This window comes from Lolium rigidum, chromosome 7 (genome assembly GCF_022539505.1).
Source record: "Lolium rigidum isolate FL_2022 chromosome 7, APGP_CSIRO_Lrig_0.1, whole genome shotgun sequence".
Taxonomy (NCBI): Eukaryota; Viridiplantae; Streptophyta; class Magnoliopsida; order Poales; family Poaceae; genus Lolium; species Lolium rigidum.
The window spans coordinates 26,814,795-26,839,410 of NC_061514.1; the positions used below are offsets into that span (position 1 = coordinate 26,814,795).

Sequence of the window (24,616 nt, forward strand, 5' to 3'; positions counted from 1 at the left end):
CTAATGTTCTTCTTTTAAAAAGGAAAGTTTAAAATGAAAAAAGAAAGGAAGAGAAAAAGAACAACAAAAAACAAAAAAAATGGGAAATACTGGTGCTCACTAAACGGGCCATGCTTAGACGCGGCCCAGACCGGAATTGCTTCACGCATTGTATCTCTAGTGGACGCACCGGGCCCTATATAGGAGGACCTTGCGGCACGGTCACGACGACTTTTTTTTGCGTCGAAAGAGTTTTCACTTTTGTGTATTTTTATTTTCTAAATTTCGCATAATTTTTTTATTATTTGTCTCACTTGGTTTTTATCCTTTTATTATTTCATTTTTAATTTCATTTTTTTATTTCCTTTTCATGTTCTTTATATTCCTTTTTCTTTATTTTGTTTTTTCTTATTTTCTTTTTTATTTCTCATTTTTGTTTATTTTTTAATGTTCGTTTCCATGTTAAATGTGTTTATATAGTTTAAAAAAAAATATGGACTGAATAATGCATATGGTTAAAAAATAGGTTCACAAACTCGAAGAAATGTTCACGTGGTTCAAAATTTTATTAATGGGTTCAAAGAAATTTATTTCATGGATTCGCAGAAATGTCTTGTCTTTAAAAAGATGTTCTTGGTTCTGAAAATATCTCGGTAGACGTGGATGAGGAAGGGCTGGAATGGGAAAATGATCTCAGGATTAGGGTAACGGTGCGAGTGGATCAACCACTCCATCGTGGTGTTAGAGCGAAGTAGTGTGAAGAAGAGTAGAGGGCACATGGTTCAATCTAAATTATTAGAAAATCCCACACTTTTGCTTCGACTGTGGTTGTTTAGTGCACCCAGAGGATGTATGCCCTACGGAGAAGCAAGAGGTAAAACCATGGGGGAGGGGAGTGGCTTAGGGCTTCACCATGTCGAAGTGTGAAGCCGATAGCGCCTCTCCATGGGGGGGGGGGGGGAGGGGTCAACGATGAGAGACAGTCAATCCTTGCAAATAACTTTGCATACTCGAGCTCTTCTCGCATTCGCGGGAATGAACCGAGGAGGGGGGATGGTGGGAAGTGTTACTAGTCCAGACAAGCCTCACCAGGCGTGTGAATAACGGAGTGGCACGACACCAATGGGTAGTGCTCCCAATTTAGTTTTAGGTATAAGAAGTTTTAAAACTTGTTTTTAGCTCGTGAAATATAGAGAACTAGTATGATAAAATGGAGGGAGTATGACAGAGGGACTACATTGAACCTATGTGATCGAAGATAAAAAAAAAATCTGGCATGCATTTTTTAAAATGGCCGGTATAAATTTCCTATATCTGTTCTAGCACAAATTTAGAAACCATGAACCGATTGAAGTTTTCTGATATCGGTGAAATGCAATTGCGCATTGTCAACGAAATATTTTACTAGGAGAAGGACTGGTTTCCTTCGGAGGCTACGAGCGACGCAGCCTTCCGATCGGGCATCGTCCTATGCTCCTCCCATCGTGTGGACCTCCTACCCAACACGCATCCCCGCGGTTTCGATCCTCCCGTTCGTTGCGTCAAACGCGTACCCCCTCATCTGGTGGACTTCTTACCAGCACATCACCTCTACTCATGTGCTCCGGTGCCCCACTCCTCGCCCGCGATGTTGCTCTTTACCTTCTCCCCATCGCTGGCGGTGCCTCTCATGGGAGGTGCTTCGAAGGAAGTGTGGCGGTGCTCCCGTGGAAGGGCGACGGTGCTACCATGGGATAGGGTAGATGTTGCGAACCCTCACGGGAGATGCTTCAAAGGGAGGGCGGCGGTTATTGCGATGGAAGGGTTGCAGTGCTACCATGGGATAGGGGCGGCGCTGCCAACTAATGGCGGGTGTGCTTCCATTGGAATGGCGTCGGTTCCGTGAGCTGTTATGGTAGGTGTTTCTAAGAGATAGTGATGGTGCTTCCAAGGGATAGCGACAGTGCTATGAGCGCCCATGGAAATTGCTGCTAGCCAGAATAGGAGGTGATGCTTTCCGAAATCAGGGGTGCTGCCATCCAACGTCGGTGTTTCGATCAGAGGTGGGCAGTGATACGAGATCCCGCCAGCGTTGCTCTAGCTAGCGGCGAACTCCTCGCCAGAGTTCTGCGTGACACGCATATAACAAGAGCTTTCAACTGATGTCTTGCGAGCACATGTGTTGGAGACGAAGTAGAAGGAATAACGTGTGTTGTTGTTTCGGGTATACCGGGTCCACACATGGGGCAGGGGAAATCGATGTATTCAGAGGGAGGGAGCTCAGAAACGCTACGCCCGTACCCCTCCGTCACAACGCGAGCGAGCACAGAAGCTCGGGAGGTTGGCCTTCCCTTCGCGACAACGACGCGGAGGTAATTGTTGTGTGTACTTCAAAACTACTTTGTGTCGTGTGTGTTGTAGTTTCCCCTTATTCCGGTTATTTTAATGGTTTATTATGTGTGGAAAATAATATCTATACATTCTAATATACACATGATATCTTTTGTACATGTAGAAATGTTATATTGTCCAAACACAACAAATCATTCAATTCTATGTTTTGTATATCCAAACATGAATTGGAATCTGGTGCCACCCTATGATTCGAACAAAACAGTCCGAGCACACCCAAACAACATAATTCGAATTGGTAGCCAATTCATTTCCATCCTGGATTTGATTTTTTTCTTCCAATTCAATTCCAAGCCAATCGAAACACAGCGCCTACCCATTTTACTATCGTGACAAATGATACCTCTCCCCGTCAAAGGAAATTCCAATCCACATATCCACATTTCCAGCTGAGCATTTTTGTCAACGAATACTCCTGTTTTAATCCTACTCCTTTCCCTGTCAAAGGAAATTCCAATCCACATTATTATCCACATATTATCCCACAGCGACTGACTCGTGCCCTGCCGCACGCAGCTCCCACTCCGCTCCACCACCGCCTGCCCGTCCCTGTTTTCCCCAAAACCCCACGCCACCGCCGCCGTCAACTTCCCACAAGCACCGGCAGTCTCCCCGCTCCCGCTCCCATTCCTCCCACACAGCCCGCGGCCGCCCCCGCTCCACAAACCAAACCAAGCGCGAGCAAGTCCCCCCTACGCCGGCACGGGAGAGCGGGGGCTGTTCGTCAAAGCCGGCTCCTTTTCTTGCTCTACCTCGGCGGCGGCGGCGGATGGCGGGGCGCGGGGTGGCGCGGAGCTGCGTGCAGACGGCGCTCAAGGCGGCCAACTCCCTCGTGGGCCTCGCCGGCATGGCCGTCATCCTCTACGCGCTCTGGATGCTCCGGGCCTGGTCCGCGCAGGCCGCTCACCTCCACCAACACCTCCCCGTCCCCTGGTACCACCTTCCCCTTCTTCCTCCTCCTCCCTCGGCAGACAGATCTCCCGTAGCATGCCTCGCTGACTGAGCAGCGCCGCCCTCTCTGCTTTCTGTCGGCGCGCAGATTCGCGGTTCCCTGAATTCCCCCCTTCCGCATCTCCTGATTTCTATCACTATTTCGTTCGCGGCTCCGCTACACGCATCTACTAGCTCCCGCCGAATTCGCACCCGAAATGTGTCCACGCCACGGCACTGTTCCATCGGACCACGCGTCTGCCAGCCATGGCGGATCAGTTCCGTGCAAGAACGAGCGAGATTGGGAGGTGGCGTAGGAACCAAACCGAACCTCCCGCTTTTTTCCTGATTGCTGACCACTACCGCGGCAAGAATTTCGGTGCAGCGTGTGACGATGACGACGCACAGGGGAAGAAAGAAAGAGAGAAAAAAAGCAGCGGACGCGATGCAACGAGTCCCGTTCGGTGGTTACGGCGACCGGCTTTCCTTTCCTGTGGTGCTTTGGAATTCAATGTAGGTGGCGGCTGGGATGTGGCGTCATGTTGGATCAAGACGGTGGTGCAGCGGATGGTCCGAATGAAAAGGATGGTGTGGTGGGAATGGGACGGGCTCGGCCACTTGTGGTGGATGGATAATAAAGGGAGAATAGTGATTGTGCTGAACAATCGCTTTCGCAAACCTAAGCACGTCTGTAGTGTAGTCATGCCAAGACGTAGAAGGCGACATGCGTGCGCTGGATGGTTTATCCGTATCGTACTTGATGTTGAGGCATTTACATCATCGTATTTTGATGTTGAGGCATTCGAAGTGCTTTGCATCTGTTTGATATGGATTGGTGGTTTTTGTTGAAAAAATACCACTTGTTTGTGCAGGTTTATCTACACTCTTCTTGGCCTCGGAATCGTCATGTGCTTGCTCACTTGCTCTGGTCATATTGCCGCGGAAACTGCCAACGGTGCATGCCTGTCCTGCGTATCCTTGAAACTGTATGATACATGGAGTTGGATTAGGGTGTTCAGTTATGCTGAAATGGCAGCTGCTACTGGCAGAATTCCTCAGGAAATTTCACATCTCTAAACAAAGCAGAAACTTTCGTTTTCCAGGATATCTCCATGTTTCAAATAAATGATATTACAAAAAAATGAAATTGCTAAACCATATCTCTAGTAGACAAGTTCTGTTATGGAAGTGCTGGCTCCTACTGAAACATCCGAGTCACAATTATGGGTTATGTTCTTGGAGCTCTATAACGTGGTGATGTGAACTACTTTACCTTAACCTGACATGCAGCACATGATCTTCGTTTTCTTACTTGTAATACTGGAAGGTGCGACCACCGCTGATGTATTTCTGAATAGCAACTGGGAGGAGGTAAATGACCGCTTCATCTGCTATACTTTATTAGTTCCCACTTATGTGCTATTTGATTTGTGATGGGTTTCCAAACCTTCAGGATTTCCCCGAGGATCCATCTGGGAATTTTGCCGAGTTCAAAGAGTTTGTTAGATCAAATTTTCAGATATGTGAATGGGTAGGCCTCTCGGTGGTGGGTGCTCAGGTGAGAGATTATGTGAACTGAACTTCAATCCTTCATTCTTTCTTGCTTCTTACTCTTGTAACGAAACAGCTGTGATTTTCTCAAATATACACTTTGTAAAAATACACCAGCACATGTACTGATTCCGATATTTTGCTATGCTTCAAATTAGACACCACCACACAGTGTAAAATTATAGTAATACTGTATAGCAGTTATGCTAAGGTTGAAAGGGACTGTTACCGACTTATAAGCATGGTGGCCGCATGTAGTAGATTTTATCTTACATGGAATGCTGCCTGCTTTGTGCAAGTATGACTTCAGATGATATCATCTAATTACCTTTCACATTTGTGGATTTGGCCAACTACCACTGTACTTTCCAGAGAAAATAATAGCTTTGGGCATAATTAACTTTATCTATAAATATAAATTGCCTGATTATTTGCAGGCACTATCAATCATTCTTGCAATGGTACTCAGGGCCCTTGGTCCTGAACGCGAAATTGACTACGACAGCGATGATGATGCAGTGCCTGCAAGGTTGCCTCTCCTAAGAAACCAGGCCCAGCATGGTTCAAGCTATGTTGAAACTAACTTACCTCGCAGGAGTGATTCATGGACTCTGCGAATCTTAGATAAGGTGAGATGATTACCAACAAGCATTTCCTCTTTCTTTGCACCATTTTGCTGTCAACCTGTGCATCATTAATAAAGCCCTGCGATTGTTTCTTTTCAGGCTAACAAATAAGGATTTCTAACACTACATGGCTAACCCTTCGGAAAGAGCACCAGTGCGTCCCTGTGGGTTACAGCCGACCTGATGCATGATACCTTTTCTCTGAAGTAGTGAGGATTCATATGACGGCGTGGTACCTAACGGCTAGGCTAGTTTTATGGTCTTTCAACATGCGCAAGTATTTGAGTAGCATGTAACTAATCTTACAGCACCTTGATGTATGGGAATAATACTGTAAAAACGTTTCACTGAGAGATGATGGCTTGATGCCTCGTGTTAATGGAGACAAAAAGGGAAACAACCTGATTGTTCAGTGTCAAGCATTCTCTGTTTCTGTTTACTTTTTTTTTATTAGAATGTGGGGTTTTCTCCTGATTCCTGCTGGAATCGAACTATTATGTGCGAAATTTCTAGGTTTCATGAGGGGCCTTGAAGTTTGGATGAACACTTCATAGTACCACGGAGTACTTATTTTTAACTGTTGTCTGGATTAACACTTCATATTTTTAACGGAGTACCTGGATCTGATTGTGGTACACCACTCACCTGCTATGTCTGGTCCATCAAATCCAGCCACCATATCATTAAATCAGCGTACTGTGAAGTCTGTAGCAATCGTAGCATGGTACAAGGTCTGGTAGTTGTTGCGTAGTCAGTACGCTTAGCTTACCCGACCGTATCTATGTAGTACTAGTGTACTACTGAAAACTTGATATACCACTTAATCTCCAGGTACGTTTTAGTTGCCCTAGCCAGTAATTTTCTACAGAACATTTTTTTACGGCATCATCAGAAAGACTAAAATAACCTGAAAGTTCGCTGGCAGTTATCACACCACATGGAGAAAGAAAGGGATCTGAAATTTGACTGGCAGCAATGTATGCAGTTGAATCGACAAATCACATTAGCACTAAAATAGCCACATAATTACATAAATAAGTTGCATACACTAAAAATTCTCACCCAAATTACAAATATGTACAAAGCATGCTGTAGAACATATTGTTCGACTATCCCGACATTTCCATGCAAATTATACAGCTGTACAAGCATTTACAAAAACTGGGCACAACTCTACGGCACCTTGGTCAGAGCTCACAAGGTCTCTTTGTCAGAGTTCACAAGCTGCTCCATGGTCAGCCACATCCTAGGACAAGGAACATCCTCTGCATGAATCAATAAGCCATGCGTCAACGATCCCAGCAAAACAATTGCGAGCAAGTCATATCATTATCAACAGCTCTAGTTATTTTACATGAGAATCATAGGCATCAAAGATGTTATCCAGTGTGATGAGAGGCAGCTTCTCGATGTAGGTGAACAGACGTCTAATGTTTTCCCTAGTCACCGTCGCCATGTCGACGGCGTCATGGTGATCTGTGAGCATCCATAGGTCACCGGAGTTGATTCTTTTGAGGCTATCACGGCAGAAGGGGCAGGATTGCGACCTCGAGCGCCTGCATGCAACAAGGAAACATGCTTCAGTGATTGCGGCATTCATTTGGCAGCTGACTGTTCAGTGAACATACAATTGTTCATTTGCAGAGAAAGCTCATCTATTTATGCAGTTTAAGGTATAAATTGGTAACAGTTTGGTGCATTTCATGGGCTCATGTAATTAACAAGCGGTTTTCAATACTCATTCTGTTAAAAGGCACCCCCATGCTTGAGAGAAGAGCTGTAATACTCTGCCAGCAATCATTCTGGCAGAAGCTAAATGGATCTTATGTTTACACTAAGATCTCACGAAGGTAACTATTGCATTTGGTGGGCTAACCTGGCGATGCTCAATAGCAGTAAGTGACAGAATAATCAGGCCAAAACTGGCAAGCAAATGTAGAGGTTGCTGCATATTCGCAGAGACGCACTATATTGATCATATAGTTGATAAAAGAGTTCCCTAAAAATATTCTGTTAAAAGCTCCACCGCAATTTTTGAAGTTCAAAATATCAGCAAGGTACCGACGTGTAGGCGATGAACTACCTTCTGCATATTTTGAGAAAACACTAACCTCCTAAGTTTTTTTATGTCCAATATCAGTAAGCTGTAAGAAGGATCAGCCATCTGGTACAATCCATAAATGAGGTGACACTAGGTTAGTGCATAGCCATATCCCCTCTGAACAAAAAAGGCTCCATTGGTGACACTAGGCTTACTATTGACCATGTACTAGGTTAGTGTGTATCCCTTCACAACAAAATTGACCATGTATTAGGTTAGTGTGTAGCCCTTCACAACAAATTTGGCAAGCAAATGAAGAGGTTGCAGCATACCTGCAGAGCCTTGCTGTATTGACCAGGTACAGTCCATAAATTAGGTAAAACTAGCTTACTTAGTGCACTACCCATTTGTAGAAAAAACACTTTAGTGGTGACCGGTGAGCACTTAATAACACCAAGATGAAGTATCCACTAAGCTACTACTTTTGAGTGGGCATTAATCAAAACCTGCCCTGTTCTGGTTGAACAAGGGATGAAATTTAAAGTTACACACGCCAGAGGATCCATCCGGTTCTCACCATTGACGGTAGCACTCGATGCACATGGCGTGGCTGCAGTTGGGCAGCACCACCTTGCTGTTGAGCTCCATGCAGATCCCGCACTCCTCGTCGATCTCGGCGTCCACCGGCCTCTTGCTCTCCTCCGCCGCGCCGTCTCTCCTCCTGTAACGCTCCGAGCAGGCCGCCTTCTGCCTCCGGTCGTCGTCGTCGGTTATGCCGCCGTGCAGTTGCATGAGGGAGGGGAATATCACGGCTGCAGCAAACAATGTCCGTGAGTATCTGGTAGTCTCAGTTCTCAAGCCCAAACACCAAACACCTTTGGGTTCAGCTGAGCTTTGAAAGCATAATAAAAGATGATATTTGTATCTTTCTTTGAGTGGTTGATTCATGTATCGACACTCAGTGACCCTTGAGTTTGATGCATAGGCTGGGCTGTGTTCCCTTTTCGGAAAAAAGCTGAGCTTTGAAAAAGAATAAAAATACAGTAGGAGTGTGAGATTTTACCGTAGAACTCCCTGATGCTGGCCTTCCTCTCGTGGGTGGACATGGTGGTGGTTCCATCCACATAGACCTGCAGGCACAGCCAACAAAAGCAGAGGTTCAGGCTGGAATGGGTTCCTGAGAACAGAACATAGAGTCGCCAGAGGACACCGTGAATTGTGATAAGACGAAACAGTACGCACGGACAAGGGAAAGAACCTTGTAGATGAGGATCCTGAGTAGGCCGAGCGCGCCGGCGAGGCTGCAGTCGGTCCACTGCACGAGGAAGAGGAGGAACTGCGCGGCGGGGCTGTAGGACATGCGCATCTGCAGGCAGGCGCCGTCGTAGTCCCTGGAGCAGTCCGACGCCCTGCAGATGCAGACGGGGGATTCAGCCGCGCGCGAGGCATCGTAAGCAAGACGCCCCGGACGAGCTTGGACGATCCATGGCGGGCGGCAGGGAAAGTGAAGGGGATTTTCTTAGGGGAGGGCGGGGAGGGAGGAGACTCACAAGGTGTTGGCGTGCTGGATGTCGGCCTGCAGCACCTTGAGCGAGTCCCTGAAGGACCTGCGCGTGGAGCACGCCGCCGCCGCCGCCACCATCTGCTTCTCTATCTTCTTCACCGCCAAAGAAAGGCCGCTGCCGCCGGGCGCGCTCCTCACCTCGGCGCCGCCACCATCGAGCAAACGTACCTACCGAGCCGAGACAAAACCCAGGCGCGCGCGCGAGCGCGAGAAACCGTCGACCGCGACAGCCCCTCCGCTCCACTCGGCACTCCACTCCACTCCACCGAAAGCCGGGTCGCTCTGGCGTCGTCGTCTTCCCCTTTTCCGCCGCCCGCCCGCCCGGCCGGTGTTTCTGCTGTGTTGTATTCGTTGCGTGGGCGGAGGGAGAAAAGCCAGGCGTGAGGGAGTCCAACTGACACGCGGGGTCACACAGGTGTTCCTCTTTTTTATTGTCTCTAGCTGACATGTGGGTCACGAGAGAGGTGGGTTTAAGCTAAGAGACTGAGCGCGGGGCCGATGTTCTTTTTTGATAAAAGAAATATACTAATATCTAGAAAATATTAATTACCTGGAGGTTCCGTTTTGGCTCATAGGAGCATATCCTTCCATTATACAAAATATTTAAAAATTAATTTTCAAAATGTCAAAAAAAATTGACATAAAATATTTGGTGTACATCGTGACATTCTATGTTCGTACACAAATTTTCGTGGAAAAAAACATTTTGTGTGGTGTGTACAAAAAAGATAAAAAAATGTGTTGTACGTAGTCGTGTTACAACATCAAAATTTATCTTTTTTACGGAGCCACATACTTTTTTTTTCTTTTTTTGAAAATTTGTGTACCAACATAAAATGTATAGATGTACATGTCAAAATTTAGTTTAGAATTTTTTGACACTTCGAAATGTGGATTCACACAATGAGAGCAAATGCTCCTATAAGCCAAAGTGCATTTCCCCAATACGGATGCATATAAAAAAATTTAAATAATAAAATCCCACTGTGACCAGTTCCTTGTAATAGCAGATCAATCACCACCAAAAGAGTACTAGAAATCCATCAACTCCAACTATAACACTTTTTCAAAAAGGAAACAGTTCATAAGCTGTCATCATCGTCCTAATCAACGAGTCCACTGTGACCAGTTCCTTGTAATAGCAGAACAAGCACCACCAAAAGGCTTTTTTCTCTTTTTATTTAATCTATTCTTTATAGCCTATCTATCTTTTCCTTTTATTGATTTATTAGATCACCAAGTCTGGTGTACCCGGGATCATCCCCCCGACAGGGGTACCGACAAATCTCAGCCGCCATACCCTTCACAACGAAGATGACCACTGAAACAGAACCCTTGACTTATTGGGTTAAGATGACGCCAATGACCTTCTGCTCGACTACGATTTTAAGTCGGTATGGCCTTCCGTACACATGCACCTACATGACCGGAGGAGAGGATAAGTAAGTTTTGATCTTCTCGAATGCATCTTGTTGCTATGCCTCGGAGTGAACTCGTCATCATTCTTAAGCCGAAGGATGTGAGTAAATGCACCAACTTTTTCAGAAAAGTTAGTAATGAATCTCCTAAGACAATTTACCTTGCTTAGAAATTTCTGCATTGCCTTCTTGCAAGTTGGTTCTTGTATAATCTAAATGGAGGTTATCTTTTCCGGATCGACTTCTATGCCCTTCTCATGCATGGTGAAGCCTAGAAATCTTCCTGACACAGCCAAAGGCACATTTAAGATGATTCATCTTGAGGTCGTACTTTCTCATTCTCTCGAAGTGAAACGTAAGTCAGCTAAGTGAGATAACTTGGCAGTATGTAGACCTCTAGCACGACTCCAAGAAGACCATACCACCCTCTGATAGGTGGCTCCATCATTTTTTAACCTGAAGGTCATTACTGTCCACTCGAATAAAACGACGAAACCGGGGTAGCGAAACGCCGTTTTAGCCGAGCCGTCTTCGGCCATGAATACTTTTGATTGCACCCAAATTACACTGATCTAAAATATGGCTACGGGGCATAAAAGCAATTTGTGTAGGCTTAATAACATTTCCAGCAACATTCGATAAAGGATTCATCCCAAGTTTAGTGAATATGTTTAAGCTAATATTAGCTACTAGTAGCACTAGCACTGATTGCAATTGTTTGGGAAATACTGAGACTAATTTTGTTGTCCATAACACGTGGGTTCGGTTGTCATTGACTGAATAGAATGAAGAAATTTTTGTTTAAATGGGTCTACCGTGCACGCATCGGAACAATGAAGGGACAAGGAGCAGAGACGACCCATTTTGAATAAATGAATTTTTTTTGTTGTGTTCAAAATGGGTATCACGATGCTCTAAGGATCGATGGACGGGTTGTTGACTTGTCAGACGTATGTACTGTATAGTACTAGTATGTGAAGGATCGATGGCCGCCACTCGGGTAAGCGACGCCCTGTTTTGTGTGCACGGATGCTCTGCTCAGATCTGTGATAACTGTATGCAACTAGTAGCTAATTGCAGCGAAGTACGATCAAGTTGACATTGTTTTGCGAGATTCTTGCGTTGGCCGGCGCGGATTCGCATCTTGATCGCGGTCGTCGGATCTTCTCTTTTCACTAACACAAGTAACAAGTGGAACAGGAAAATTAGATCCAAGTTGAAGTGCTGGCCTCCTAGTCGCCTAGACGAGCAACTTTAACTGATTTTCTTCTCTTCAAAAGTACTGCAATGGGTAGCTGACCAAGTTTGTAGTAGGGAGAAAGTGGGCGGGAGCAAAGGTTAATTTAACTGACGTGCGCCAAAATGTATTCTCTCCAAACACAACATGTCATGTCATGTCCTGCACTCTGTGCAGTACTCCTACATACTCCCCCTCTGCGTGAGCTCAGTGAGCAACACCATTTTCCCTTTGCTTCCATGACCATCCATCACTGAAGCTTAGCTTGCCACTCGCCCACTCCGTCGGTCGCTGGGTGTGGCATCTTGATTCTTGCATGCATCCATGGCGGGGAGGTTCCTCCTGACGCACGACGTCTCCGACCTCTGCATCGGCAAGCCGGCGCTGCGGTGGCTGCCGCCGTCGTCCACCGTCGCCCACGCCGTGGCCGAGCTCGACGGCCAGGGCCCGGACGCGTGCGTGGCCGTGTGGGACGGCAAGGGGACGACAACCGTCGCCGGCAGAGTGCGCATGTCCGACGTGGTCCTCTTCCTCTGCGCCGACGGCAACCTCGCCTCCCCAGCCGCTGCGCTCCAGGCGACGCTCGCCGACCTCCTGGTGGCCGCCGCAGGCGCCAACGCGCCGCCCGTCCGCTGCGTCCAGCCCCACGTCAGGTCGGGTCGGTCGCACAGTCGCGTCGCGTGCCACTCTCTTGGGCTTCCACGTAAGTGTACGATATCTGATTGAACTTGTCGTGTCCGTCGTACAGCGTGCTGGAAGCGGTGGACGCCTTGCTGGGTGGCGCGCACTGCCTCCTGGTGCCCATCCACCACAACCGGATGTGCTGGCTGACGGTGGAGGACGTGGTGCGCTTCTTCCTCGGCTCCGTGGCGCTCTTCTCCGCAACCGCCTCGCGCTCCGTCTCCGACCTCGGCGTCGTCAGCCCGGCCCTCTCCGTCGCGGCCACCGACAGCGCGCTCTCGGCCGTCGCGCCGCTCCTCCGCACCGCCTCCATCGCGGTGGTGTCCGGCGGCCGCATCGAAGGCGAGATCTCGCCGTCGACGCTCTGCTCCCTCGACCCGTCCCTCGCGGCAGCCGCCTTTGCCGCGCTCTCGGCCGGCGAGCTGGCGTCCTTCGTCGACGGTGCCCCCGCGACGCGAGAGGCCGCCCTCCGCGTAGCCAGGTCCCGCCTCCGCCGCCGTAACCTCCACGGCATGCTCGACCTCCTCGATGGCCACGATGACCTGTCGTCCCCGTCTTCGGTGTCGTCGTCATCCTCCCCATTTTCCTCTTCCTCCGAGGACGACGACGACGACAAGGCGGCCTACAACAGGAGGCCGACAGGCAAGCACGGTTCATGGTCGAAGGGGAGGCGGGCAGCGAGGGAACCCATCTCGTGCCGGCGGGGGAGCTCGCTGGTGGCGGTGATGGCGCAGGCCGTCGCGCACCGCGTGACGCAAGTCTGGGTGCTGGGCGATGAGGAGGAGCTGGTGGGCGTCGTCGGGTTCCTCGACGTGCTCCGGGTGCTCCGCCGCCACCTAATGCATATTAGACATGTATAATGATATGTATCCAATATGGTGTAGTACACCAATTGGATACGTATCCAATCTGTACAAGCCACGGTGGAGGCTCTTTCCACCAATATAACACGTAACCGAACCCTCGAACAAGGGTATCGTTCCTCCCATAGAAGTTTACATGGTATCAGGCCCCTCCCTTCCCTCCTAGCCGCCGCCGCCGGTGATCTACTCTCACCGTCGTCTCCTCCACGATACTCCAAGCTCCGGACGTTGACATCAGGTCTTCTCCTTGATCCCCCCTGCTCGCTATCTTCCAGGTCTCCCAAAACCTCCCCAACCCGACAGATCCCACACCGTCCCAACCCTAAACCCTTCTTCGCCGATCTCCTTCATGGCGTCCTCTTCGTCTACAACAGCTGCAGCCATCATCGGCGCGCCACCGGCCACCAAGTTGACCCGTGCCAACTTTCGTATTGGCATGCTCGGGTTCTCCCTACCCTTCGTGGTGCCCGTGCCATGGGTCTACTCGACGGGTCGGATTCTGCTCCGCCCGAGGTTCTTGAGGTCGAAGATGAAAACAAGAAAAAGGTGTCCATCCCCAATCCTCGCCTATGATACTTGGATCACCCGCGATCAGCAGGTGGTCAGCTTTCTTGTCAATTCTCTCTCCGAAGAAGTTCTTCCTCATGTTTTTGGCTGTACACATGCCTCTGATGTTTGGCGTGCCCTTCAAGAACTATACACCTCTCAATCCAAGTCGCGGGTTTCAACTCTCCGCGGTGCTCTTACCAACACAAAGAAACAGGACATGACCGCTCAACAATTTATAACCAAGATGAAGGGATTTGCCTCTGAACTTGCTGCTGCTGGCAAGCCTGTTGATGATGATGAGTTGAAAGACTATATCCTTAATGGTCTCGATGGGAATTTCAATGCTCTTGTGGCTGCTATCAATGCTGTTCCATCCACTTCTCTCAATGACATGTGTTCCCAATTGTTATCCTGTGAGACTCGTGATACTATGTTGCTCTCTACTGGACAATCATCAGGCTCCTCGTTCATGTCTTCGGTTAATGCTGCTCCTCGCCGTCCAAGTCAGGCGCAGCCTCGGCCACCACCTACTCCTATGCCATATGGATATTCCTCGCCGCAGCCACACCCATATCACCCTCCACAGCAGCCATATACACCTCCCTACAACCCTCCACAACAGCCCTATACACCTCCTTATTCTCCCTATCAACCTCCCATGATGCCCTACCAATCCCACTATCCCCCGCCCTCCTACCAGCCTCCCCTTCTTCCCCTCCCAAATCCGCCCTATGCCCCAGCCAACCAATACAGACCCCCTCGCCCGCCTCAACAGCCTCAAGGACGCCAAGAGCCGGCGCGGCCCCAACCTCAAGGGCGTCGTCCAAAGGGGGGGCGCAAGGACCAGCGTGGACGTGTTGCATCACCTTGGCAGGAAGGGGTCTTCTGTCAAATCTGTAAGAAAGAGGGTCACTCCGCCGATGAATGTTGGTGGCGTTATGGGGATGACAATGATGATGATGATACCTCGAAGGACACCAAAGGTGCATATGGCGTCGATACCAATTGGTATATTGATACAGGGGCTACACATCATGTCACAGGCCAGCTGAACAAACTCAGTGTCCATGACACATATCAAGGGCGTGATCAAGTTCACAATGCTAGTGGACAAGGTATGGACATTGCTCATATTGGTCATTCTACATTGCACACCCCCCATAGTTCTATCCAACTTCGTAATATTCTTCATGTTCCAGATGCTTCTATGAGTCTTCTTTCTGCACATAAAATTGCCCTAGACAATAATGCCTTTGTTGAAATTCACCCTTTCTTTTTCTTGATTAAGGATCAGGCAACCAAGCAAGTCGTGTTTAGAGGTCCCTGTCATGGTGGCTTATATCCCCTTGTTCCAGTTTCGTCGGGGTCATCCAAGCATGCACTAGTCACCATCAAGCCATCATCATCCACGTGGCATCGTCGTTTAGGGCATCCATCCTCTTTTATTGTTCAGCAAGTTCTTAGGAAGAATAATCTTTCATATTCTCCGAAATAAATTCTTACATATGTGATCCATGCCAACAGGCCAAGAGTCATCGGCTACCATATCCCGTATCCACTAGTGTTTCTACGAGTTCCTTTGGAACAGATTTTCTCCGATGTATGGGGTCCCGCCCTCTCTCTCGTAGGCAAACATGCATATTATGTAAGTTTCATCGATGATTTTAGTAAATTTACTTGGATCTACTTGCTTAAGAAGCGTTCTGATGTTTATCAAGTGTTTCTTGATTTCCAACAATATGTTGAGCGCCAATTTAATCGTAAAATTATCACCATGCAAACTGATTGGGGTGGTGAATATGAAAAACTGAATGGCTTTTTTCAACGCGTTGGCATTGCTCATCATGTTTCATGTCCCCATGCCCATCAACAAAATGGCTCCGCCGAGCGTAAACACCGTCATATTGTTGAAGTTGGTCTTGCTTTACTTGCCAACGCCTCCATGCCACTCAAGTTCTGGGATGATGCTTTCATTACTGCCACCTTCCTCATAAATCTGCTTCCTACAAAGGTGCTCAATCTCTCCACTCCCACTGAAAAACTTCTTCAAGTCAAGCCCAACTATGAGCCTCTACGTGTCTTTGGTTGTGCATGTTGGCCTAATCTCCGCCCATACAACAAACACAAACTCTCCTTTCGTTCCAAACGTTGTGTGTTCCTTGGGTATAGCCCCCGTCATAAAGGAGTAAAATGTCTAGATGTCAGCACAGGGCGAGTTTATATTTCTCGAGATGTTGTATTTGATGAAAATATCTTCCCGTTTGCATCTCTTCATCCCAATGCTGGTCGTCGCCTCCGCGAAGAAATAATGCTCCTCCCAGACACTACACCATCACTGGCTTCAGATGATAGGGGTGTGCATGCTAATGATCAATATTTGCACATTGTTCCTGTTGTTGATCCTCCGCGAGTTACAACACGGTTTTCGGGCAAAATTCTGGTGAAAACAGTGCAAACAGCACATCAAATAATGCTACAGCCGAAGCACCTGAAACAACAGCAGCTGGCGCCGATCCCAATGCTGCAGAATCTGTCTTGGATCACCCTCCTGATGCGCCTGCCTCAGATTCGCCTGTGCGCGGCAGTCGACGCGCTGCACGCGTCCCGTCGCCGCGCTCCCGCTCTCCTCTCGCGCGTGGCGAGGAATCTCCTCCGCCTGACCTGTCTGCGAGCGCCACGTCGCCGCGGTCTCCCGGGCCGGCTCCCTCCCCTGCTGTGCGGTCCCCGGAGCTGTCCCCTGGCTCCCCGACCGTGGACTCTCCGCTCCAACGAGCGTCCGCCACGTCGCCTGGAGACTCTGCTCCCTCATCATCACCCGACCAGGTGCCTACACCTACCAGTAGCAGCTCCGCTCCGCCCGACGACCTGGTTCGGGTTCCACGGCCTGGATCTTACGTGCAGCCTCCTCCTCGCTACTGGGGTGCAAACACGTCTCCAACGAGGTATACGACAACCGAAAAATATACCGATGGTACTATTCGCTATGCTTTACTCACATCTACAGGAGAACCAAGAAATCTCTCTGAGGCTCTTACAGATGCACGTTGGAAGCTTGCCATGCAAGATGAATATGATGCTTTACTTGCTAATCACACATGGCACCTTGTTCCTCCAAGCTCTCGTCGCAATATTATTGACTGCAAATGGGTTTATCGTATCAAGAAAAATGCGGATGGTACAATTGACAGGTATAAAGCACGTCTTGTTGCCAAGGGTTTCAAACAGCGGTATGGCATCGATTATGAAGACACCTTTAGTCCTGTTGTCAAGGCTGCAACCATTCGGCTTGTTCTTTCTATATCGGTTCCCGAGGATGGAGTTTACGGCAGCTAGATGTAAAGAACGCGTTTCTACATGGTGTTCGGAAGAGGAGGTCTATATGAAACAACCACCTGGTTTTGAGTCTTCCGCTAACCCAACCTATGTTTGCAAGCTTGACAAAGCGTTATATGGTCTTAAACAAGCACCTCGAGCATGGTACTCTCGCCTTAGTTCCAAGCTTCGCATGCTTGGTTTCTTTCCATCAAAGGCCGATACTTCGCTTTTTCTTTTTGACAAGCAAGGTATCACTATGTTCATTCTTATTTATGTTGATGACATCATTGTGACAAGCTCCTCTGATCAAGCCATTTCCGCCCTTCTTCATCATTTGAGCTCGGAATTTGCTCTTAAGGACCTTGGTGATCTTCATTTTTTCTTGGGTCTTGAAGTTCATCGGAAGTCTGGTGCTCTTATTCTGAATCAAGAAAAATATGCTACAGATTTATTGGATCGCGTTGGTATGAGTTCCTGTACTCCTTGTCCAACACCACTATCCACCACAGACACGCTAACACTGTATGATGGTTCTCCTCTTGGTTCTGAGGACATTACGAGGTACAGAAGCATTGTTGGTGCACTTCAGTATCCGACCCCGACCGGGCCTCGATATTTCCTTCTCGGTAAACAAGGTTTGCCGGTATCTTCATGCTCCTACAACTTCTCATTGGACGGCTCGTCAAGAGGATTCTTCGATATATTCATGGCACTCGCACTATTGGACTCACTTTTCGCAGTCCCCCTCTACATTACTTAGTGCGTATTCAGATGCAGACTGGGCTGGTGACCTTGATGACAGACGGTCTACTGGAGGATTTGCCATTTTCTTTGGTCCTAATCTCATTTCCTGGAGTGCCAGAAAGCAACCTACTGTCTCCAGGTCTAGCACGGAGGCTGAATACAAAGCTCTTGCCAATGCCACTTCTGAACTTATTTGGCTTGAAACTCTTGTTCGTGAACTTGGTGTGGTTCTTCGTGAACGTCCAAGTCTATGGTGTGACAATCTTGGTGCTACATATCTATCTGCAAACCCGAGTGTTTCATGCACGCACCAAGCATATTGAGATAGATTTCTTTTTGTTCGAGAACGGGTTGCTCGCAAGCAACTTGATGTTAGGTTTATCTCTAGCAAGGATCAGATTGCCGATGGTTTTACCAAACCTTTATGTGTTAAGAAACTAGATGAGTTTAAGCGTAATCTGAACCTTAGTCCGGCTCAGATTAAGGGGGGGTATTAGACATGTATAATGATATGTATCCAATATGGTGTAGTACACCAATTGGATACGTATCCAATCTGTACAAGCCACGGTGGAGGCTCTTTCCACCAATATAACACGTAACCGAACCCTCGAACAAGGGTATCGTTCCTCCCATAGAAGTTTACAATGCACACACCACCCGCGCACGTCTAGAGCCGGACGAACGGCAGCAGAGTAGCTTGTTCAGCAAGAGGAATGAACTCCGCCGATTTTTTCCTTTTTTTTTGCGAGAAAACTCCGCCGATTTTTCTGTGCAGAGCAGCGCCTGTATCGATTTCTGGTTGTGTTTTCTTTGTTATGTGCGAAGAAGAAGTCGACTTGATTTGGTGAAGAAAGAAGTCGGCTCGGATTCTTACGAATACGATGCCAGTTGGATTCGCGCACCGAAGAACAATTTGGATAGAAAGAGGACGGTTGGGCCCGGAGTAGGCATCTCTGTGTAGTGCTCTCGACATCTCTTCCTGGCAGGCCCGGAGCACCTCACGTCTGCGGTCGTATTCGGCGGGTCGTCCTGGGCGTTCCGTACGTCGCTCTTGCTGGAGGAGGCACCTGTCGCTGTCGCGGTCAAAGTAGCAGAGAGAGTCGCGGCCGAAGCACGGAGGGGCTCTGCTACTGCGGTCAAACCAAAACAAAACAAAAGAAATCCCTCGCTCCGCATTTCTCCCTCTCTCCTTTTTTTTTTTTTTCTTCTTCTCCCAAACAAACATTTAGCGTCCGACTATTAACAGCGCGCATGGAAAGAATTTTGGATCCATCAGCTCCCTATTCTTGCTAGGCCTTCCTTTTCTCGACTCGACTGGATTCCATCTCCCAGGATACAAGGTAATCATTATATACAGGCTGCTTTTATTTAACCAAAGCTGCTTTTTACTGCATCGCTCACCTCTTATTCATACACTCAACGTGGGTTCCAAATTAATCTACACCAATGCTTTTAACTAGCAATTCGCACAACACCAACTCAGCTGCCATCCAGCCAGATATACACAACAGCAAATGCATCTCATCTTACTGCCTGCTCTACTAAATCCATCAATCAATCAACATTTGCTTTGCAAAAGAAAATAAACACTATGTCACCAGCACATGAATCAAATACCAGTAACCAACGCAACCCCTACCTCAATGAGCTTTCTCAATTACTGAACATTGACAGTTAAACACATGATCAAGTCCTACAAAATAAGACTCCAGCAGCACAACTAGTAACCAGGTTCATAGCACACACAAGACACACCGCCTGTAATAAAGCATCCTTTATCGAGAAAAAAAAAGACACACCACCTACATCATTCAGGAACCAATTAAACGGCCAGCAGCACCACCAGCTTTACCAAAAGAAGCCCAACATGCCGCCACAAAGCGCGTCCGCCAACACCCTCCCCAAGCGGGTTGCACAAATTCAGAAAGTAGAAGAATATAGCAGAATCGATCTTCTTCTTCTTCACCTGAAACACAAACAACACAGCATCTTTTACATTAGGCAGTGAACCAATTCTGTAGATTTCCAACAACAACCGGTTAATACTCAAAACAATGAAGGTAACTACACAGCCCAGCAAATAAAATCCACACTTGAATTTCTTGGCAGGGCATGCACACACAAGACTCAAAAAAACAGTCAAATGCATATTAACCGAACACTCGCCAAAACAACGCATCTGGTCATTGGCACATAGAACAACCATGATACACAGTTGCCAACACAAAATTTACCTAAGGACCTAATGTATCGGCTACAGCAGGTCAATAAATTCTTTAGAATGGCCTATTACAAATTCTCAGACATCCACATTGATAACACGGCAGTAAATACAATGAGCAATTCACACAAGACTGAGAAACCTGAGAGGAACCAATATATGCATGTAAGTGCTTGAACCAAAACACAGACCAACAGCAATCAGGCCCATTTGCAACAAATACCAGGGATCCAAGTCAGTCCACTTGCAACACTGACCAATTGCAAAGTGAGGAAATGAAACCTACAACTTGGATAGACCAATAACAAATATGCTACAGCAAAACGGAGGTAAAATGCTGTGTGCGTTGAGGCATCTTATTAACCCACTGGCAGCAAAACAAACAGAGATGGTGCCTCCATATTGGATAAAAGCCATTTTAACCAAACGAAATAGCAGTGCTCTTTAAACACCACAGGAGCATATATTGCTCTTCTAAGCTGGCTGGGAAAGAGTTCAAGTGTGTTTATATTGGCTAATAAACAGACTTGTATTCTTCATCCATTCATTTACTCATGATCCAGCAAAAAATACTTGAACCAAATCTAGCACTTTAATATGTACTATCTACTACTTGAACCAGAGGAGAAGAAAAGAGCAGACCTTTGCTGCTGATGTTGACGATCTCCTGACCGCCTACGTCGAGGTAATCGCGATGGGCCTTGAGGACAAGCTCCTGCACCTGGCCTTCAGATCCTCATGTAGAGACACGAAACTACAAAATTGAAGTTAGCATCACCTCACATGTTACACAAAAGAAAGGGCGATTGGCAGTAGCCTAAGCAGTGAATGATAGAAAGGTAGAGCTGGATATGCCCGGTATCAATGAACAATAAGCCATATTCCGTAGCAGCATTACACACATAGTGCACAACTGTTGATAAATTTTTAATGCAAATTTTCTGGATTCTGAATGCATATTAGCCTACACTTCAGCCTGCAAGCAATAATTTACACACAAAATGTGCAAGATGATGACCTGAATTCATGTCCATGCCCTCAGTCATCCTTGTCGCAGCATGGGTTCAACCATCAGGAGCCCAGCCCCAGCATCATCGTTGTCGTCCAAGGACAGCAGCAGCCACAGAGCTCCATGGACCACCGGCAGCAGCTCCAGGGCACAGCACCACCACCGCAGCACCAGCTGAGGGCACCTCCACCACCAGAATACAACCGAATGGTAGCACCATCACCGCAACACCACTGAAACAGCAAGGTAACCTGAACAAAATCAAATCACCACACACAATCAACACAAATCCGTTGCTAGCATGCGTAGACAGGAATGAATCAAGGTTTCAGACAAAGAAATAGAAAGAAAAGCTGATACCAGAGCGCCTACGTGGTGCACTTGTGCAAGTCTCGCCAATGATGTTCACCACAGTGACTCATCATGTTTTTTCCTCAGAGGCCACCTCCCTGTACCACCGCTTTGCTCCACCTCCTCTGATGCGCTCTGAACCTGAAAGAAAACGTACAGGTTATTACTACTGTCCATAGCAAACAGTAAACCATCAAACCAAATAAGGACAAATAAATAAGAAGCAAGCAAAATCAAAAAAAAATTAAGCACATAGTAGCTAGTGCATATACATCTACTGCATAGTAAGCAGCAAACAAAACTGGAAAAAATGAGCACAAGTTGCCCTGCATGATGCTAAGTAGGACCAAACGAATTATAATGTCCAGTTCTACAGCTAGCAAAAAACTCGAAATTATTATCAACACATGTCATTACTACAATCATCGGCTGCAAAGACCACACAGACAAATGGAGATCTAGTCCCCGTCAGCTCTCAAACAATTACAACCCAGCAACATTATTGAAAAATTTCAAATACAAACAACTCCAGCTCCAGGTTCAACATTCCAAACATAGCAACACCACCAACTTCAGACAAGGTAAGAAGCACAAGCTCACCTCGGCCATTGTTACACAAACAAGACACCATTGCCTGCCTGCATGCCAGCTTGCTTGCTTGCTTGCTAGTAATGGCTGTCCCCCAACACAGGGAAGACAAGCATTACACAATCCAAAGTTACCTACCAAGTGAACAGAGAATCAAATGGAGATCAACTAAATGCTACCCAACTCCCAGGTCCGGGACCTCACCACAAGACTAGCCCATGTCATTTAAGTTACCTGCACAACACTGCTTCGTCGCTGCTGCAACCATGGAGGTGCAACACTTCCTTCACTCCCATGCTCAAGGCGGCCCTGCAGCAATTTCCAAGTCAGCCAATAATTTGGCAAAAAGAATATCATCTTTTCATAAGCATCGATTCAGCAGCAACAACATGGAACGGACTGTCCAGGAAGATGTATATGGAGTTGTATTGTCAATCTACAGGGTATATATCGAGACCTTTACTAAAATCATGAGTGGGCAATGGGAAATCTAAGCGCCAAGCTCATCTCAACATTGTTTTGTCCCTGCAGTACCATAAAAAAGCTGTCTTAGAAGGTAAATCGCACCTTGCTCCTCCTGCAGTAGTCGACGCCGTAACAGAGCCAGGGAGCACCGATGAACAGGTCGCCATGTCTCTTCTTGCAGGGCGCCATCATGGTAAGATTCGAGGACGTTTCCCTCGAGACGAGGCTGGACGAGCTCGTCGTCGAGCATGTCCTGGTCGAGCCCATTCTGCGAGGACAGTCAGCACCTCCCGCTCTAGCCCTCTGTCCCCCGCCACGAACAGACGGCGTGGCTGCTGCCGCCGGACGCGAGGGCGGCGGTGCAGGATGGCCATGAAGGGGAACAACGAGGAGGAGGTCTGGCCGGCGCTGGAGCCGTCCGTAGCGCAGGGACGCGGTTGCCGGCGCGCGGCCGGCCCTGAGGTCGCCAGCGCCACCATTGAAGGTCGGGGCTTGCTACCCGGCGCACCTGCACCGCACGGTGATGCAGTTCGTCGATCCGGGTGCCCGCCACCCGCTTCCGGGCGCCGCCGTCGCCATGGACGCCATGGCGCCGTCAGCCGGGATACCGAGCTAGGGTTCGATTTGGTGGTTCTCTTCGGTGGAATAGAGAGAGGGGAAGGAGGGGGTTCTGGGGCGGTGGTCGGCGGGCAAGGGAGTGGCCGGAGTTGGCCGGGATCTAGGCCGGCGACGAGGTTGAGGAAAGCGGTGGGTGGAGGAGGAATCGGCGTTGGGTTGGGCGTACAGTATGGGACTTGGTCGATTGGTTTTGGTTTTGGTTTTGGTTTTGGTTTGGTCCGTGACCACAATTTGGTCTCGCGCCTCTTGACTCAAATTTTGGTTCCGCGGGGTTGCAAAATTTTGGTTCCGCAGATTCGCCCGGCCAGGTCCTCGATCCGCGGCATCGGCTCCCCAACTCCATCTCGTCCATTCATTTTGTTCCAATCCAACGGCTCATGAAGTTTGTGTTTTCTCTCAGCCTAAAATATCCACTTCAGCGTCGAAAATCCAAAAAAACAGGCATACAAAGATTTTGTTCCGAAAATCCGTTCATTTTGGTTATGTCTTGCTCCACGAGTTTGTGTGCATACGGACTTACAATTCACTTATGCATGTGAATGCATGTAGTAGCATCTCATTATCATATGTGTTTCGTGTCACAAACTTGCACCTGTGTCATATATATACGCACACACCATCACACTTTCACGTAGGTATAACTTACGATATAAAAAATCCACAAAAGGGTCCACGGAAAAAATACATCAAGGCGCGACAAGTCCCGGGATAACACGGGTAGGCGCGGAAATCTTAACATGGGAAATCATAGCGTGCAGGTGGAGAGGACCTACGGAGTCGAGATTGCGCGACGTGTGTCGGCATGATGACCATGTCACCGACATAAAGGCAATGTCAAGTCTTGCGTAAAACAAGGAGTCACCACTCGAGTCGACGCTTGGAGAAGCTCTACAGCTGAAATGCTAGACTCTAATAGCTCCACTGAGGATCTAACAACACCGTCACCACCGCCGGAATCTTCTACCCCTTCCTGCTCCTACGGCAGAACGTCGTCCATGCGGACGTACCTGCTCTTCCTCCCCAAGAACCCCGGCATGCTGCCGCCACCATTGGCCACTGCGCCGACGCTAGGAAGCCCCATGGATGGGGTCCGCGCCAGATAAGCCGACAACAGAGAGGGCGAGGGCGTCAGGAACCGCGACTTGGAGGGGGGCGAGGGCGAGAGGGAGGGATGGTGGTTGCTCCTCGCGCGCTTGGGGCTGGCCTCCGCGTCCGTCAGCGTCATCCCGGCGTGCTTCGCTGCGGTTCCACTGGTGGTGCTCATCTCAGGCGCCGACGTGCTAGGGGCACGTTCCTGCAGGGCGCAGCAGATTAAAACTTGGATCAGCACCCTCCACAAATCGATCCAATGGACTTTGAGTAAAGTAGGTTACCTGGGTTAGAAGACGACGGATCAGGCGGCAGCGACAACTGGTAGGCGGAGGAAGAGGGAGGTGAGTAGCGAGGAGAGGAGAGGAGCAGGGCGCGGAGGA

General features: G+C 48.3%; 2 protein-coding genes and 1 long non-coding RNA gene across 3 annotated transcripts; 1 reads left to right on the top strand and 2 right to left on the bottom strand.

Annotated features, from left to right (window-relative positions):
- The first annotated feature begins 3,139 nt into the window (after nucleotides 1–3,139).
- Nucleotides 3,140–5,943, top strand: LOC124678010 (tetraspanin-19-like). Its single transcript, XM_047213945.1, has 6 exons — nucleotides 3,140–3,303; nucleotides 4,173–4,272; nucleotides 4,591–4,671; nucleotides 4,754–4,858; nucleotides 5,289–5,480; nucleotides 5,577–5,943. The coding sequence occupies exons 1-6, from the start codon at nucleotides 3,140–3,142 to the stop codon at nucleotides 5,586–5,588; spliced, it is 654 nt and encodes a 217-aa protein (XP_047069901.1). The 3' UTR covers nucleotides 5,589–5,943.
- Nucleotides 5,944–6,569: 626 nt separating this feature from the next.
- On the bottom strand, nucleotides 6,570–8,919 carry LOC124677430 (E3 ubiquitin-protein ligase AIRP2-like). Its single transcript, XM_047213415.1, has 5 exons — nucleotides 8,777–8,919; nucleotides 8,582–8,648; nucleotides 8,096–8,330; nucleotides 6,832–7,033; nucleotides 6,570–6,742 (listed from the first exon to the last, which is right to left on the bottom strand). Exons 1-5 carry the CDS (start codon nucleotides 8,882–8,884, stop codon nucleotides 6,713–6,715), a joined length of 642 nt encoding a protein of 213 aa, XP_047069371.1. The 5' UTR covers nucleotides 8,885–8,919; the 3' UTR covers nucleotides 6,570–6,712.
- A 10,622-nt stretch (nucleotides 8,920–19,541) lies between these two features.
- LOC124679391 lies at nucleotides 19,542–22,785 on the bottom strand. Its single transcript, XR_006994967.1, has 7 exons — nucleotides 22,629–22,785; nucleotides 22,296–22,370; nucleotides 22,074–22,195; nucleotides 21,483–21,614; nucleotides 21,132–21,373; nucleotides 20,756–20,867; nucleotides 19,542–19,858 (listed from the first exon to the last, which is right to left on the bottom strand). It is a non-coding gene; the product is annotated as an uncharacterized LOC124679391 (long non-coding RNA).
- Between the last annotated feature and the right edge of the window lie 1,831 nt (nucleotides 22,786–24,616).

Bases quoted from the DNA above. Each gene is read 5' to 3' on its own strand.
- LOC124678010 (XM_047213945.1), top strand. From the start codon at position 3,140: ATGGCGGGGCGCGGGGTGGCGCGGAGCTGCGTGCAGACGGCGCTCAAG. The intron at 4,273-4,590 runs GTATCCTTGAAA...CCTGACATGCAG, and splicing joins ACGGTGCATGCCTGTCCTGC to CACATGATCTTCGTTTTCTT. The intron at 4,672-4,753 runs GTAAATGACCGC...CCAAACCTTCAG, and splicing joins TGAATAGCAACTGGGAGGAG to GATTTCCCCGAGGATCCATC.
- LOC124677430 (XM_047213415.1), bottom strand. From the start codon at position 8,884: ATGCGCATGTCCTACAGCCCCGCCGCGCAGTTCCTCCTCTTCCTCGTG. The intron at 8,649-8,776 runs GTTCTTTCCCTT...CTGTGCCTGCAG, and splicing joins TCAGGATCCTCATCTACAAG to GTCTATGTGGATGGAACCAC. The intron at 8,331-8,581 runs GTAAAATCTCAC...TGTTTGCTGCAG, and splicing joins CAGCATCAGGGAGTTCTACG to CCGTGATATTCCCCTCCCTC.